The 18,075-nt window shown below is 36.3% G+C and overlaps 1 protein-coding gene across 4 annotated transcripts in view; it reads right to left on the bottom strand.

The window, feature by feature from the left end:
• Window positions 1-18,075, bottom strand: part of LOC133658689 (rho guanine nucleotide exchange factor TIAM1-like) — a 148,385-nt gene that overhangs the window by 72,053 nt on the left and 58,257 nt on the right. For all 4 annotated transcript variants that reach the window (XM_062061002.1, XM_062061000.1, XM_062061001.1 and 1 more), the window contains 2 exons: window positions 13,602-13,826; window positions 770-955 (listed from right to left, as the gene is read on the bottom strand). In XM_062061002.1, coding sequence (XP_061916986.1) covers window positions 770-955; window positions 13,602-13,826 — 411 coding nt within the window. The remainder of the gene's footprint in view (window positions 1-769; window positions 956-13,601; window positions 13,827-18,075) is intronic.

Here is an 18,075-nt window from a genome sequence, read left to right as displayed (position 1 = left end):
GTAAATATGAATAATTGCTTTGTACACTTTGAAGAGAAAATAAAGAGCTATCCAGTACTGTATAATAAATACAAATAATAAGGAGGTGACATATCATATTTCTATTTGGTAACAATATAAAACAACAATGACAAGCTGAACTGTCTTCACAATTGATCAGGAATCACAAAAATCTGTCATTTTAACAACCATATTGCTACAATAAAAAACATTTCAAAAAGTCAAATGCATGTGCAGCAGATTACATCGGCAAGAGGAGAGAAGTGTGTGTGCGCTTGGAAGAGGCGTCGCTGAACGGGAGGAAGTCTTCTCCTCCGCTGCAAAGTAAGTCCGCTTTGGCAACTTTTTCCAGAAAAATCAGTTCTCCTCACAATTTAAAAATCACATTAGCTTGATAACATTACGATAGCATGGAAATGAAAACACTCCAACAGACGTCACCATGGGACGGTTTAGTAAGTCAGAGTTGTTTTAATTGTATTGTAAAACTAACAAACTTGGAGTGATGAAACGCTATGGACAACTAGAAGACTCAAAGCTTGAAACAGCATTGTATGCATACATTGTCCAAAAACTTGGCGTTTTTAAAAAACTATTTGCATTATATTTGCGTAAATTAGCCGCACCGTTTTATCAGCCGCAGGGTGCAAAGCGTAGGAAGAAAGTAGTGTTTTATAATCCACAGTGAATATTTGCAGAAGAAGTGAACATGCCAAGTAAGTAATAGTTGTGTTGTTTGTTCCTGACAAAGAGTAGTTGTGTGGCTCACCAGCGCGTGGAAGGAAGACACGGAGAAGATGCCCAGCCGCCCCATGGCCAGCTTGGTGGGGCGCGAGGCGAAGGCTAGGAGGCGTTTGGGGTTGGGAAGCTCGCCGCCCTGCAGGCTGGCCAGGTAGCAGCGGCAGCGGAACAGGTCCATGTGGAACTGCTCCAGGTTCTGCTCCCACAGGAAGATCTGCAGGAGGACACACGCAGGTCAGTGCCCAGGAGACGGGTCCCGGTCACACCCTCTTTGGGTTCACTCCAAGCAAAGTGCAGAACCGCATTATGACCAAAAGATGTCAATATTACATATTCATTCAAATCAATGTCGATTCACACATTTAAGATTCAACACCAAAAATTATCTATTCATAATTATTATTATTATTTTGTGAATGTCCAAACATCCACACAAATAAGATTCTACACCAATAAATAATCTATTTATTATTAATGTTATTAGTATTATTACGTGAATGTCCAAACATCCACACAAATAAGATTCTACACCAATAAATAATCTATTTATTATTAATATTATTAGTATTATTACGTGAATGTCCAAACATCCACACAAAAAAGATTCTACACCAATAAATAATCTATTTATTATTAATGTTATGGTATGCGGTCAGGCCCACGCTTGACTCAGGGAGATGGACGTGCATAGTCCCTTGGGACTCATTCCATATACACAACAGCAATAACACCGGGGTTAGAATGTGGGTACAGTACGGATCCTCCAGCTGGCTGCAGGGGGCGGCAGGGAGACGTCCTTGTCGCTGCTCCACCACCCAGAGATGTTCCGGGATTAAACATCCGTGAAGGGTGGCTCCCGGCTGATGACCCTGCAGCCAGCACCACATGGCACTGACGGAGGTGCGTCAGGCAGTAATGCCCTGCAAGTGATAACTTGTGCTTACATCTATCTTTAGTATTATTACGTGAATGTCCAAACATTCACACAATAAGATTCAACACCAAAAATCATCTATTAATTTTTTTATTATTTTTTTTTAATTATCATTGTTGTTATTATTATTATCATTATACGATTCCACAACAAAAAATAATGTATTTATTATTATTATTACTATTTTTATTATTATTATCATCATCCTTATTGTCATTGTTGTTATTAATATTATCATTATTGTGTGAATGTCCAAACATTTACACAATAGGATTCTACAACAACAACAACAAATATATGTATTATAATTATTGTTATTATTATTCTTCTTAATATTGTCATTATTATTATTATTCTGCTGCAAAACTTTGGTGTGTTCCACAGCTCACACTTTTCATCTGATTGGAAGCGTTCCAGCATCAAAACGTTCGGCCCGAATGCAAATGGAGTAATATATTTAGTGGGTGTGGCTTATATCCCGGTGCGCTCGATAGTCCGGGAAATACGGTAGAAAAATATGTGATCTATCGTGCAAAAAAATCAGTGTTGGCGTTAACGCAGTTTTTGTGTCTTTTCACGCATTGAAATCAGAAAAGACGCACAATTGTGAAAGCCTGTGTGTTCGTAGGACGCGCATTTTATTACTTTTTTTACACCGCCCTGTTTGCTTGTTATTTTTTATTTGATCCATTATCATCCTGTGCCATGTCTCCAGTAAATGACTTGTTTTAGTCTTTGTGAATCCATGGAAACTTCACTTTTATCTCCCGCTGTATCGACATCCATCAAGGATGGAGACAGGCTAGCTTTTAGCTTAAAGCTAACCAGCACCCGACCAGACTCCTCCACCCCAAAAACATACTTTGCAGGTCAACAAATATGTGCCTTTTGAAGTGTTAAAGTGCAAGGAGTGTTCAAAAGGAGTCTCTTGGAGAAGTGGCTGACAAGTTGGCAAGTGTCGCTCGCATCGCTGACATCATCACCGTCATTGTTTACTGAAGCAGAGATGCTGACTGTGCGTTATGATCAACTTTTTATCCATAGACTTATCACATTACATTTTTTATTATCTATAGCAGGGTTGTCAAAAGTGTGGTTCAGAGGCCATTTGCAGCCCGCAAATAAAAAAGCTTAAAGGTGAAATGTAATTTAGAAAAAGTTGCAATGTTGACTAATGAGACGAATATGTTGTTTTTCTTTAAACTGTCATTGCTCAAAACATAATATTGAATCAAAATCAATGTTTTTATGAATTATTGACCTATCCAAGGCTCCGATTACTTCACATCAAATATTCCACTTTGAAAAATATTTTTGGTGGAAGATTTTGCATATTCTGTGTGTTTGTCATAAAAAATATAGTTTTCTTTGACAAAAAGGGCAGAAAACAAACAAACAAAAAACATTTTAAAAAACAAACAACAACAAAACCTTAGAATTGAGGGATGGATGTGAAGTTGATGTAGACCAGAGGTGTCCAAACTTTTTGCAGCGAGGGCCACATAGAGAAAAATTGAAGGTTGCGAGGGCCACTTTTATACATTTTGTACATGAAAAATAGTCAAATTCAAACAATGTAGGTGAACACATGCTAACATTTGAAAAACTCTTCTACATCTTAGCTTTGTGTTATACATAACAAAGCAATAAAATCATTCATGATTATTTTAATAATGATTTTATTTGTATTTATGTTAACTGTGCACTAAAGTAAGCTTGTATTTACTAATATTGCTATTATACAGTCAACTAAATGCTTTTGAGGGCTTTAGTACACTCAAAAACATTTCATGTCTCACAAGAACTTTGTACACTTTTTCATCACGACAGACACACGGAAATCATCAAAGACCTCATACAGTAAGACGCTCAGGTTGTACAGAAATCATCAAAGACCTCATACAGTAAGATGCTCAGGCTGTACAGAAATCATCAAAGACCTCATATAGTAAGACGCTCAGGTTGTACAGAAATCATCAAAGACCTCATACAGTAAGATGCTCAGGCTGTACAGAAATCATCAAAGACCTCATACAGTAAGACGCTCAGGTTGTGCAGAAATCATCAAAGACCTCATACAGTAAGATGCTCAGGTTGTGCAGAAATCATCAAAGACCTCATACAGTAAGATGCTCAGGCTGTACAGAAATCATCAAAGACCTCATACAGTAAGACGCTCAGGTTGTGCAGAAATCATCAAAGACCTCATACAGTAAGATGCTCAGGTTGTACAGAAATCATCAAAGACCTCATACAGTAAGACGCTCAGGTTGTACAGAAATCATCAAAGACCTCATACAGTAAGACGCTCAGGTTGTGCAGAAATCATCAAAGACCTCATACAGTAAGATGCTCAGGTTGTACAGAAATCATCAAAGACCTCATACAGTAAGACGCTCAGGTTGTACAGAAATCATCAAATACCTCATACAGTAAGACGCTCAGGTTGTACAGAAATCATCAAAGACCTCATACAGTAAGATGCTCAGGTTGTACAGAAATCATCAAAGACCTCATACAGTAAGATGCTCAGGTTGTACAGAAATCATCAAAGACCTCATACAGTAAGATGCTCAGGTTGTACAGAAATCATCAAAGACCTCATATAGTAAGACGCTCAGGTTGTACAGAAATCATCAAAGACCTCATACAGTAAGACGCTCAGGTTGTGCGGAAATCATCAAAGACCTCATACAGTAAGATGCTCAGGTTGTACAGAAATCATCAAAGACCTCATACAGTAAGACGCTCAGGTTGTACAGAAATCATCAAAGACCTCATACAGTAAGACGCTCAGGTTGTACAGAAATCATCAAAGACCTCATACAGTAAGATGCTCAGGTTGTACAGAAATCATCAAAGACCTCATACAGTAAGATGCTCAGGTTGTACAGAAATCATCAAAGACCTCATATAGTAAGACGCTCAGGTTGTACAGAAATCATCAAAGACCTCATACAGTCAGATGCTCAGGTTGTACAGAAATCATCAAACACCTCATACAGTAAGACGCTCAGGTTGTGCAGAAATCATCAAAGACCTCATACAGTAAGACGCTCAGGTTGTACAGAAATCATCAAAGACCTCATACAGTAAGACGCTCAGGTTGTACAGAAATCATCAAAGACCTCATACAGTAAGACGCTCAGGTTGTACAGAAATCATCAAAGACCTCATACAGTAAGATGCTCAGGTTGTACAGAAATCATCAAAGACCTCATACAGTAAGATGCTCAGGTTGTACAGAAATCATCAAAGACCTCATACAGTAAGATGCTCAGGTTGTGCGGAAATCATCAAAGACCTCATACAGTAAGATGCTCAGGTTGTGCGGAAATCATCAAAGACCTCATACAGTAAGATGCTCAGGTTGTGCGGAAATCATCAAAGACCTCATACAGTAAGATGCTCAGGTTGTGCGGAAATCATCAAAGACCTCATACAGTAAGACGCTCAGGTTGTGCGGAAATCATCAAAGACCTCATACAGTAAGACGCTCAGGTTGTGCGGAAATCATCAAAGACCTCATACAGTAAGACGCTCAGGTTGTGCGGAAATCATCAAAGACCTCATACAGTAAGACGCTCAGGTTGTACGGAAATCATCAAAGACCTCATACAGTAAGACGCTCAGGTTGTACGGAAATCATCAAAGACCTCATACAGTAAGACGCTCAGGTTGTACGGAAATCATCAAAGACCTCATACAGTAAGACGCTCAGGTTGTGCGGAAATCATCAAAGACCTCATACAGTAAGACGCTCAGGTTGTGCGGAAATCATCAAAGACCTCATACAGTAAGACGCTCAGGTTGTGCGGAAATCATCAAAGATCTCATACAGTAAGACGCTCAGGTTGTGCAGAAATCATCAAAAACCTCATACAGTAAGACGCTCAGGTTGTGCAGAAATCATCAAAGACCTCATACAGTAAGACGCTCAGGTTGTGCAGAAATCATCAAAGACCTCATACAGTAAGACGCTCAGGTTGTGCAGAAATCATCAAAGACCTCATACAGTAAGATGCTCAGGTTGTGCGGAAATCATCAAAGACCTCATACAGTAAGACGCTCAGGTTGTACGGAAATCATCAAAGACCTCATACAGTAAGACGCTCAGGTTGTACGGAAATCATCAAAGACCTCATACAGTAAGACGCTCAGGTTGTACGGAAATCATCAAAGACCTCATACAGTAAGACGCTCAGGTTGTGCGGAAATCATCAAAGACCTCATACAGTAAGACGCTCAGGTTGTGCGGAAATCATCAAAGACCTCATACAGTAAGACGCTCAGGTTGTGCAGAAATCATCAAAGACCTCATACAGTAAGACGCTCAGGTTGTGCAGAAATCATCAAAGACCTCATACAGTAAGACGCTCAGGTTGTGCAGAAATCATCAAAGACCTCATACAGTAAGACGCTCAGGTTGTGCAGAAATCATCAAAGACCTCATACAGTAAGACGCTCAGGTTGTGCAGAAATCATCAAAGACCTCATACAGTAAGACGCTCAGGTTGTGCAGAAATCATCAAAGACCTCATACAGTAAGACGCTCAGGTTGTGCAGAAATCATCAAAGACCTCATACAGTAAGACGCTCAGGTTGTGCAGAAATCATCAAAGACCTCATACAGTAAGACGCTCAGGTTGTGCAGAAATCATCAAAGACCTCATACAGTAAGACGCTCAGGTTGTGCAGAAATCATCAAAGACCTCATACAGTAAGATGCTCAGGTTGTACAGAAATCATCAAAGACCTCATACAGTAAGATGCTCAGGTTGTCGGCCATTTTGGTTTTCAGATCCCATTTTTGGATGATTTGGTCTTGTTGAATTTTTCATAGTTTTTTTTCTAGTTTGGGACCTGTTTAGTTTGTCTATAGAATATTTAGTTAGTCTATAGAATGTGTCGTGGGCCAATAAAAATTGAGCTGTGGGCCACAAATGGCCGCCGGGCCGCACTGTGGACACCCCTGATGTAGACTCTAGATGTAGGTATGACCTGCCTGGCACACCATTATCATCATTTCATCACTCAAGCAAAACACTTTTGACACTTTTATACTGAAATAAATACAATTTATTCAATAAAAACATAGAAAAACTAGCAGCAGCCGTAAAGTTGAGATCCATGAAGGAAAGAAGAAAGTGAATGAATGTTTATAACTGAATACTTTTACATATTTATAAACATTTGTTTTATTTGTATTATTGTTTTAATGAACTAACGTTTATGACAACCTTTTTCCAAAACACAATATAGAATGTGAGATATAACAGGATAGTGTAGAACACAATATAGAATGTGAGATATAACAGTATAGTGTAGAACACAATATAGACTGTGAGATATAACAGGATAGTGTAGAACACAATATAGACTGTGAGATATAACAGGGTGTGTAGAACACAATATAGAATGTGAGATATAACAGGATAGTGTAGAACACAATATAGAATGTGAGATATAACAGTATAGTGTAGAACACAATATAGAATGTGAGATATAACAGGATAGTGTAGAACACAATATAGAATGTAAGATATAACAGGATAGTGTAGAACACAATATAGAATGTGAGATATAACAGGATAGTGTAGAACACAATATAGAATGTGAGATATAACAGTATAGTGTAGAACACAATATAGAATGTGAGATATAACAGGATAGTGTAGAACACGATATAGAATGTGAGATATAACAGGTTAGTGTAGAACACAATATAGAATGTGAGATATAACAGGATAGTGTAAAACACGATATAGAATGTGAGATATAACAGGATAGTGTAGAAAACAATATAGAATGTGAGATATAACAGTATAGTGTTGAACACAATATAGAATGTGAGATATAACAGGATAATGTAGGACACAATATAGAATGTAAGATATAACAGGATAGTGTAGAACACGATATAGAATGTGAGATATAACAGGATAGTGTAGAACACAATACAGAATGTGAGATATAACAGTATAGTGTAGAACACAATATAGAATGTGAGATACAACAGGATAATGTAAAACACAATATAGAATGTGAGATATAACAGGATAGTGTAGAACACAATATAGAATGTGAGATATAACAGGATAGTGTAGAACACGATATAGAATGTGAGATATAACAGGTTAGTGTAGAACACGATATAGAATGTGCGATATAACAGGATAGTGTAAAACACGATATAGAATGTGAGATATAACAGCATAGTGTAGAAAACAATATAGAATGTGAGATATAACAGTATAGTGTAGAACACAATATAGAATGTGAGATATAACAGGATAATGTAGAACACAATATAGAATGTGAGATATAACAGGATAGTGTAGAACACAATATAGAATGTGAGATATAACAGGATAGTGTAGAACACAATATAGAATGTGAGATATAACAGGATAGTGTAGAACACAATATAGAATGTGAGATATAACAGTATAGTGTAGAACACAATATAGAATGTGAGATATAACAGGATAGTGTAGAACACAATATAGAATGTGAGATACAACAGTATAGTGTAGAACACAATATAGAATGTGAGATATAACAGGACAGTGTAGAACACGATATAGAATGTGAGATATAACAGGATAGTATAAAACACGATATAGAATGTGAGATATAACAGGATAGTGTAGAAAACAATATAGAATGTGAGATATAACAGTATAGTGTTGAACACAATATAGAATGTGAGATATAACAGGATAATGTAGAACACAATATAGAATGTGAGATATAACAGGATAGTGTAGAACACAATATAGAATGTGAGATATAACAGTATAGTGTAGTACACAATATAGAATGTGAGATATAACAGGATAGTGTAGAACACAATATAGAATGTGAGATATAACAGGATAGTGTAGAACACAATATACAATGTGAGATATAACAGGATAGTGTAGAACACAATATAGAATGTGAGATATAACAGTATAGTGTAGAACACAATATAGAATGTGAGATATAACAGGATAGTGTAGAACACAATATAGAATGTGAGATATAACAGGATAGTGTAGAACACAATATAGAATGTGAGATATAACAGGATAGTGTAGAACACAATATAGACTGTGAGATATAACAGGATAGTGTAGGACACAATATAGAATGTGAGATATAACCGGATAATGTAGAACACAATATAGAATGTGAGATATAACAGGATAGTGTAGAACACAATAAAGAATGTGAGATATAACAGGATAGTGTAGAACACAATATAGAATGTGAGATATAACAGGATCGTGTAGAACACAATGTAGAATGTGAGATATAACAGGATAGTGTAGAACACAATATAGAATGTGAGATATAACAGTATAGTGTAGAACACAATATAGAATGTGAGATATAACAGGATAGTGTAGAACACAATATAGAATGTGAGATATAACAGGATAGTGTAGAACACAATATAGAATGTGAGATATAACAGGATAGTGTAGAACACAATATAGAATGTGAGATATAACAGGATAGTGTAGAACACAATATAGACTGTGAGATATAACAGGATAGTGTAGAACACAATATAGAATGTGAGATATAACAGGATAATATAGAACACAATATAGAATGTGAGATATAACAGGATAGTGTAGAACACAATATAGAATTTGAGATATAACAGTATAGTGTAGAACACAATATAGAATGTGAGATATAACAGGATAGTGTAGAACAAAATGTAGAATGTGAGATATAACAGGATAGTGTAGAACACAATATAGAATGTGAGATATAACAGGATAATATAGAACACAATATAGAATGTGAGATATAACAGGATAGTGTAGAACACAATATAGAATTTGAGATATAACAGTATAGTGTAGAACACAATATAGAATGTGAGATATAACAGGATAGTGTAGAACAAAATGTAGAATGTGAGATATAACAGGATAGTGTAGAACACAATATAGAATGTGAGATATAACAGTATAGTGTAGAACACAATATAGAATGTGAGATATAACAGGATAATGCATACATTTATCATTTGTTTTCAAAACGCTTACAAAAAAGTGGGACCCCAAAAATTTACTGTGGGACCCCATTTTTATGACTTGAAAATTCCTAGCGCCAACACTGAAGAATGTTAAGCCTATGACAGCAAAGCAAGTACTATTAATGATTCCCGGGCGCCGTAGTGTGTGTGTGACAATCATTGGTATTTTAACTTTAACTATTATATTAGCACGGTATTGTTGAAAGTGCTCCAAAAGTACTTTTATACACACTTCCATCTTTTAACCAAGTTGTATTTTGGTCATTAATAAATACATTCTAGTTATTTTACTGTTTCAAGATCTTAATCTACGGCCTTTTTTTAGTTAATTTTTTTTAAACAAAAAATATAACATCACCAAATAGTCGCTATCTTATGCTACCAGAAGTGCTTTAATATATATATATATATATATATATATATATATATATATATATATATATATATATATATATATATATATATATATATATATATATATACACATAAGTGGTTTAATATATATATATATATATATATATATATATATATATATATATATATATATATATATATATATATATATATATATATACATAAGTGGTTTTATATATATATATATATATATATATATATATATATATATATATATATATATATATATATATATATATATACATAAGTGGTTTATAATATATATATATATATATATATATATATATATATATATATATATATATATATATATATATATATATATATATATACATATATATATATATATACATAAGTGGTTTAATAGAAAAAAGTGTAATATTTTTCCAAAAGATGAATTATGCCATTAAAGCCCGGGATTATAAATGTAAAGTTAGCTTGAAACCCCAAAACTTAGTTCTCTATAAACATTGTCGCTGTACCTTCAGACAAATGAAACAGATGAGTAGAAACTCATCCGTTCTGAATGTGTGAATGTGTGAATGTGCAGTGGAAACTCATCTGTTCTGAATGTGTGAATGTGTGAATGTGCAGTGGAAACTCATCTGTTCTGAATGTGTGAATGTGCAGTGGAAACTCATCTGTTCTGAATGTGTGAATGTGCAGTAGAAACTCATCTGTTCTGAATGTGTGAATGTGCAGTAGAAACTCATCTGTTCTGAATGTGTGAATGTGCAGTAGAAACTCATCTGTTCTGAATGTGTGAATGTGTGAATGTGCAGTAGAAACTCATCTGTTCTGAATGTGTGATTGTGTGAATGTGCAGTAGAAACTCATCTGTTCTGAATGTGTGAATGTGCAGTAGAAACTCATCTGTTCTGAATGTGTGAATGTGTGAATGTGCAGTAGAAACTCATCTGTTCTGAATGTGTGAATGTGCAGTAGAAACTCATCTGTTCTGAATTTGTGAATGTGCAGTAGAAACTCATCTGTTCTGAATGTGTGAATGTGCAGTAGAAACTCATCTGTTCTGAATGTGTGAATGTGCAGTAGAAACTCATCTGTTCTGAATGTGTGAATGTGTGAATGTGCAGTAGAAACTCATCTGTTCTGAATGTGTGATTGTGTGAATGTGCAGTAGAAACTCATCTGTTCTGAATGTGTGAATGTGCAGTAGAAACTCATCTGTTCTGAATGTGTGAATGTGTGAATGTGCAGTAGAAACTCATCTGTTCTGAATGTGTGAATGTGCAGTAGAAACTCATCTGTTCTGAATGTGTGAATGTGCAGTAGAAACTCATCTGTTCTGAATGTGTGAATGTGCAGTAGAAACTCATCTGTTCTGAATGTGTGAATGTGCAGTAGAATCTCATCTGTTCTGAATGTGTGAATGTGCAGTAGAAACTCATCTGTTCTGAATGTGTGATTGTGTGAATGTGCAGTAGAAACTCATCTGTTCTGAATGTGTGAATGTGCAGTAGAAACTCATCTGTTCTGAATGTGTGAATGTGTGAATGTGCAGTAGAAACTCATCTGTTCTGAATGTGTGATTGTGTGAATGTGCAGTAGAAACTCATCTGTTCTGAATGTGTGAATGTGCAGTAGAAACTCATCTGTTCTGAATGTGTGAATGTGCAGTAGAAACTCATCTGTTCTGAATGTGTGAATGTGCAGTAGAAACTCATCTGTTCTGAATGTGCAGTAGAAACTCATCTGTTCCTGGGTCAAACATGTACAAACCCCGTTTCCATATGAGTTGGGAAATGGTGTTAGATGTAAATATAAACGGAATACAATGATTTGCAAATCCTTTTCAAGCCATATTCAGTTGAATATGCTACAAAGACAACATATTTCATGTTCAAACTCATAAACTTTTTTTGTTGTTGCAAATAATCATTAACTTTATAATTTCATGGCAGCAACACGTGCCAAAGTAGTTGGGAAAGGGCATGTTCACCACTGTGTTACATGGCCTTTCCTTTTAACAACACTCAGTAAAGGTTTGGGAACTGAGGAGACACATTTTTGAAGTGGAATTCTTTCCCATTCTTGCTTGATGTACAGCTTAAGTTGTTCAACAGTCCGGGGGTCTCCGCTGTCGTATTTTAGGCTTCATAATTTATTTTTTATTTTATTTATCATTATAATGCGCCACACATTTTCCATGGGAGATAGCTCTGGACTGCAGGCGGGCCAGGAAAGTACCCGCACTCTTTTTTTACGAAGCCACGCTGTTGTTACACGTGCTGAATGTGGCTTGGCATTGTCTTGCTGAAATAAGCAGGGGCGTCCATGAAAAAGACGGCGCTTAGATGGCAACATATGTTGCTCCAAAAGCTGTATGTACCTTTCAGCATTAATGGTGCCTTCACAGATGTGTAAGTTACCCATGTCTTGACCACTAATACACCCCCATACCATCACACATGCTGCCTTTTACACTTTCACCCTAGAACATGTCTTGGCCACTAATACACCCCCATACCATCACACATGCTGCCTTTTACACTTTGCGTTGATAACAGTCTGGATGGTTCGCTTCCCCTTTGGTCCGGATGACACAATGTCGAATATTTCCAAAAACAATTTGAAATGTGGACTCGTCAGACCACAGAACACTTTTCCACTTTGCATCAGTCCATCTTAGATGATCTCGGGCCCAGAGAAGCCGGCGGCGTTTCTGGGTGTTGTTGATAAATGGCTTTCGCTTTGCATAGTAGAGCTTTAACTTGCACTTACAGATGTAGCGACCAACTGTAGTTACTGACAGTGGCTTTCTGAAGTGTTCCTGAGCCCATGTGGTGATATCCTTTAGAGATTGATGTCGCTTTTTGATACAGTGCCGTCTGAGGGATGGAAGGTCACGCTCATTCAATGTTGGTTTCCGGCCATGCTGCTTACGTGCAGTGATTTCTCCAGATTCTCTGAACCCTTTGATGATATTATGGAGCGTAGATGTTGAAATCACAAAATTTCTTGCAATTGCACTTTGAGAAATGTTGTTCTTAAACTGTTCAACAATTTGCTCAGGCATTTGTTGACAAAGTGGTGACCCTCGCCCCATCCTTGTTTGTGAATGACTGAGCATTTCATGGAATCTACTTTTATACCCAATCATGGCACCCACCTGTTCCCAATTAGCCTGCACACCTGTGGGATGTTCCAAATAAGTGTTTGATGAGCATTCCTCAACTTTATCAGTATTTATTGCCACCTTTCCCAACTTCTTTGTCACGTGTTGCTGCCATCAAATTCTAAAGTTAATGATTATTTGCAACAAAAAAAAAATGTTTATGAGTTTGAACATCAAATATGTTGTCTTTGTAGCATATTCAACTGAATATGGCTTGAAAAGGATTTGCAAATCATTGTATTCCGTTTATATTTACATCTAACACCACTTCCCAACTCATATGGAAACGGGGTTTGTAACATAAACTGGTTCAACATAGCTCCTGAAAATGTCCGCACCTGATCCAGGATGGTCTTCCTCTTCTTGGCGTCGGTGACGGCCGCCAGCTGCATGTGGCCCATCTTCTTCATCTTCTCGTCCATGTCCATCTTCTGCTCCAGCTTCTTGGTCTCGGCCCTCAGCAGGCGCACCGGGTCCTGGCGGTGGTGCAGGCGGGCCAAGGCGGTGGCGCACGCCGAGTGCACGGCCGTGATCCAGTTCTCCAGCTCCGTCTGGCTGCACGTCTGAGCGGGGTCAAAAGCAAAAGAAGTTCTATTGGTCCTTGCGACTTGTCTAACCTCTGACCTGTTTTCAAAAGACCTATTCCAAATAAAATACTGCAAGAGTCAGTTTGAATCCAGGATCAAATCTTCTCTAATCAAGTAGACGGCCGATGACCGTTATGAAACAGTATCAGTGCGGTGTCCATACAGCTAGTGCTTGTGCCGTACACTCACTGAGGCATCACTAGATAAAAGTATTGGGACACCTGAAAAAAATGAAGAAAAAGTGGAATTTCTTGCTTCCACTCGACAACAAAGAGCTTCTGCCAGAGATGTGGCGTTCGCGAACGGATCGAGTCTTTTGAACGGCTCTCTTATGTGACCATAAGAACCAATTCACAGTTGTGAGTCCTTGGTTTGGGAGACCTTTTATTTTTGTTATGCACACGCAGGAAGTGTCAGCAGCTGCAAATGGACTAGAAAATGAGTCCAAGGAAACATAGCAGCATTTTGATTAAACATTTTTAAAAAATGTAAGACAAAATAAAATAAAATAATATAATACAATATACTATCAAAATGTTTATATATATATATATATATATATATATATATATATATATATATATATATATATATATATATATATATATATATCTATACATATAGAAATATGTATAGATATATATATTTAAAACTTGTTTTGAATATATACATATATGTATATATATATATATGTATATATGTATGTCTGTATGTATGTGTGTATGTATTTATATACATACATAAACATTTTTTAAATTATAATTTATTATATTTAGTTGCAAAAAACAAAAACATTTTAATATATACATACATATATATATACACACACGTATGTATGTACTGTATGTATGTATATATACACACATATATATATATACTGTATATAAAACTTGTTTTGAATATATACATATATGTATATATATGTACTGTATGTCTGTATGTATGTGTGTATGTATATATACACACACATAAACATGTTTTAATTATATTTTATTATACCTGTATATATGATCTACGTTCCCATCCTCACCTATGGTCATGAGCTTTGGGTTATGACCGAAAGGACAAGATCACGGGTACAAATGAGTTTCCTCCGCCGGGTGGCGGGTCTCTCCCTTAGAGATAGGGTGAGAAGCTCTGTCATCCGGGAGGAGCTCCAAGTAAAGCTGCTGCTCCTCCACATGGAGAGGAGCCAGATGAGGTGGTTCAGGCATCTGCTCAGGATGCCACCCGAACGCCTCCCTAGGGAGGTGTTTGGGGCACATACATACAGACATACATATATACATACATATATGTATATATTCAAAACAAGTTTTATATATATATATATATATATATATATATATATATATATATATATATATATGTATATATATATATATATATATATATATATATATATATATATATATATATATATATATATGTGTGTGTGTGTATACATACATACATATATACATACATACAGTACATACATATGTGTGTATATATATACTGTATATACGTATATGTATATACAAGGGGAAGACCCAGGACACGTTGGGAAGACTATGTCTCCCGGCTGGCTTGGGAACGCCTCGGAATCCCCCGGGAGGAGCTGGACGAAGTGGCTGGGGAGAGGGAAGTCTGGGCTTCTCTGCTTAGGCTGCTGCCCCCGCGACCCGACCTCGGATAAGCGGAAGAAAATGGATGGATGATGAATATTATTTTATTTGCAAAAAACAAAAACATTTATATATATTTATATATATATATATATATATATATATATATATATATATATATATATATATATATATATATATATATATATATATATATATATATATATATATATATACACACACTACCATTCAAAAGTTTGGGGTCACCCAAACAATTTAGTGGAATAGCCTTCATTTCTAAGAACAAGAATAGACTGTCGAGTTTCAGATGAAAGTTCTCTTTTTCTGGCCATTTTGAGCGTTTAGTTGACCCCACAAATGTGATGCTCCAGAAAGTCAATCTGCTCAAAGGAAGGTCAGTTTTGTAGCTTCTGTAATGAGCTAAAGTGTTTTCAGATGTGTGAACATGATTGCACAAGGGTTTTCTAATCATCAATTAGCCTTCTGAGCCAATGAGCAAACACATTGTACCCTTAGAACACTGGAGTGATAGTTGCTGGAAATGGGCCTCTATACACCTATGTAGATATTGCACCAAAAAGCAGACATTTGCAGCTAGAATAGTCATTTACCACATTAGCAATGTATAGAGTGTATTTCTTTAAAGTTAAGACTAGTTTAAAGTTATCTTCATTGAAAAGTACAGTGCTTTTCCGACAAAAATAAGGACATTTCAATGTGACCCCAAACTTTTGAACGGTAGTGTATATATATATATATATATATATATATATATATATATATATATATATATATATATATAAAATAATAAAATATAATTTCAAAAAATGTTTGTGTATATATATATATATATATATATATATATATATATATATATATATATATATATATATATATATATATATATATATATATATATATATATAATCTCTCTCTCTCTATATATATATATATATATATATATATATATATATACACACACATTTTTTGAAATTATATTTTATTATATTATTTTATTTGTAAAAAATAAGTAAAATGTTTACATATTTATATATATTACAGAGACATTTGTAAAAATTATATATATTACTGCCATTTGGAAACAATTAAGGTATGTAAATACATATTTACAAAAATATTTCAGTGTAAATAATTCATTTCACAACGTATATATCTGTGACTTATATATGGAAAATACTTTTTTCTTGTACAATTTAGTGGGTGCGGCTTACATATATCGGTGCACTCTATAGTCCGGGAAATATGGTAAATGATTCTGATCTTATTACTGCTACCACTGATTGTTTTCTGGATGAAAAATAAGTATAATGAGCTCGGTTTCTGAACGGCCCCAAAAGAGCCATAAATCCACTCTCCATCTTCTACATCTTGTCCTTGACATTTTGCCAAAATGAAGGATTGGGATGGAAGGCCAACTAACTAATCTTGTCACCGATGAACATTTTTTGAGCGCCACACCCCAACGAGGTGTCACTTTCCTCACTGGCTCTTATCAAAGGCGGACGCTCCCCTTCCCTCTCCCTTATCTCTCCCTTCCCTCTCCTCTCCCTTCCTTCTCCCTTCCCTCTCCCTTCCCTCTCCCGCTCGCCTCTTTTGTTTTGCCTTGTCTTTGCTTTCCTGTGGCCTCTTTTTGCACTGCTCTCTATAAAATGTCAACAACGGAATTGATCAACTGTCCTCTCAACCAAATTGAAAAGATTTCGTGTTCAGGTGAACCTGCCTGTCTTGACGGAACGGTTGTTGCTGGACACACCACGGACTCTTGGGAGAAGAAGGAGTGTCGCGTGTCTGGCCACCCTTTCAGTGGAGGACGTTGAAGATATCTACCTCTTCGGAATCATCTGCTGATCGGAGTAAGCGTTGCTCTGGTCTATCGACAAATTGGAAGATGCTGGCAGCCGATCAAAGTACCCTAAATCTGCCACAAATGATTGGAGGATGCCAGCAGAACTGCGGACATGCGCGACTTCGGACTTTATTGCAAACTTGCCCAAATCTTGGGAGACGCCGTCTGCTCTGCATAGCAAAGTATGATGAATTTGAGGACCAGAAATAGACAAGAGTGACAAGTTCAAATGTATTTTAGCAAACATTCTAATCTGGATTGTTTGCCCGTGGCAAGGTCTCGACATCCAGACTCCCCCAGAGGACAGTCTCTCCTGGACACACACCTGTTAGTTCTGGACATTTGTTGGACTGACTGGCGCTGCTAGCACAAAGGTCCCCTTCTGACGTGTCACCCCACGTGGTATGACGGGACACGGACTAGCGCCTCTAGTGGCTGGCAGCTTCAGACACCCTCACCTCTTGTAGCAAGTCCCAAGTTGTATGTGGTAATATGTGTATATGTATTACCCCCCCAAGTTGTAAGTGGTAATATGTGTATATGTATTACCCCCCAAGTTGTATGTGGTAATATGTGTATATGTATTACCCCCCCCCCAAGTTGTATGTGGTAATATGTGTATATGTATTACCCCCCCAAGTTGTATGTGGTAATATGTGTATATGTATTACCCCCCCCAAGTTGTAAGTGGTAATATGTGTATATGTATTACCCCCCCAAGTTGTAAGTG

Source organism: Entelurus aequoreus, linkage group LG10, assembly GCF_033978785.1.
Source record: "Entelurus aequoreus isolate RoL-2023_Sb linkage group LG10, RoL_Eaeq_v1.1, whole genome shotgun sequence".
NCBI lineage: Eukaryota > Metazoa > Chordata > Actinopteri > Syngnathiformes > Syngnathidae > Entelurus > Entelurus aequoreus.
Note: the sequence above shows the minus strand (reverse complement) of the source record. Positions and strands in the feature narration are given on the sequence as shown.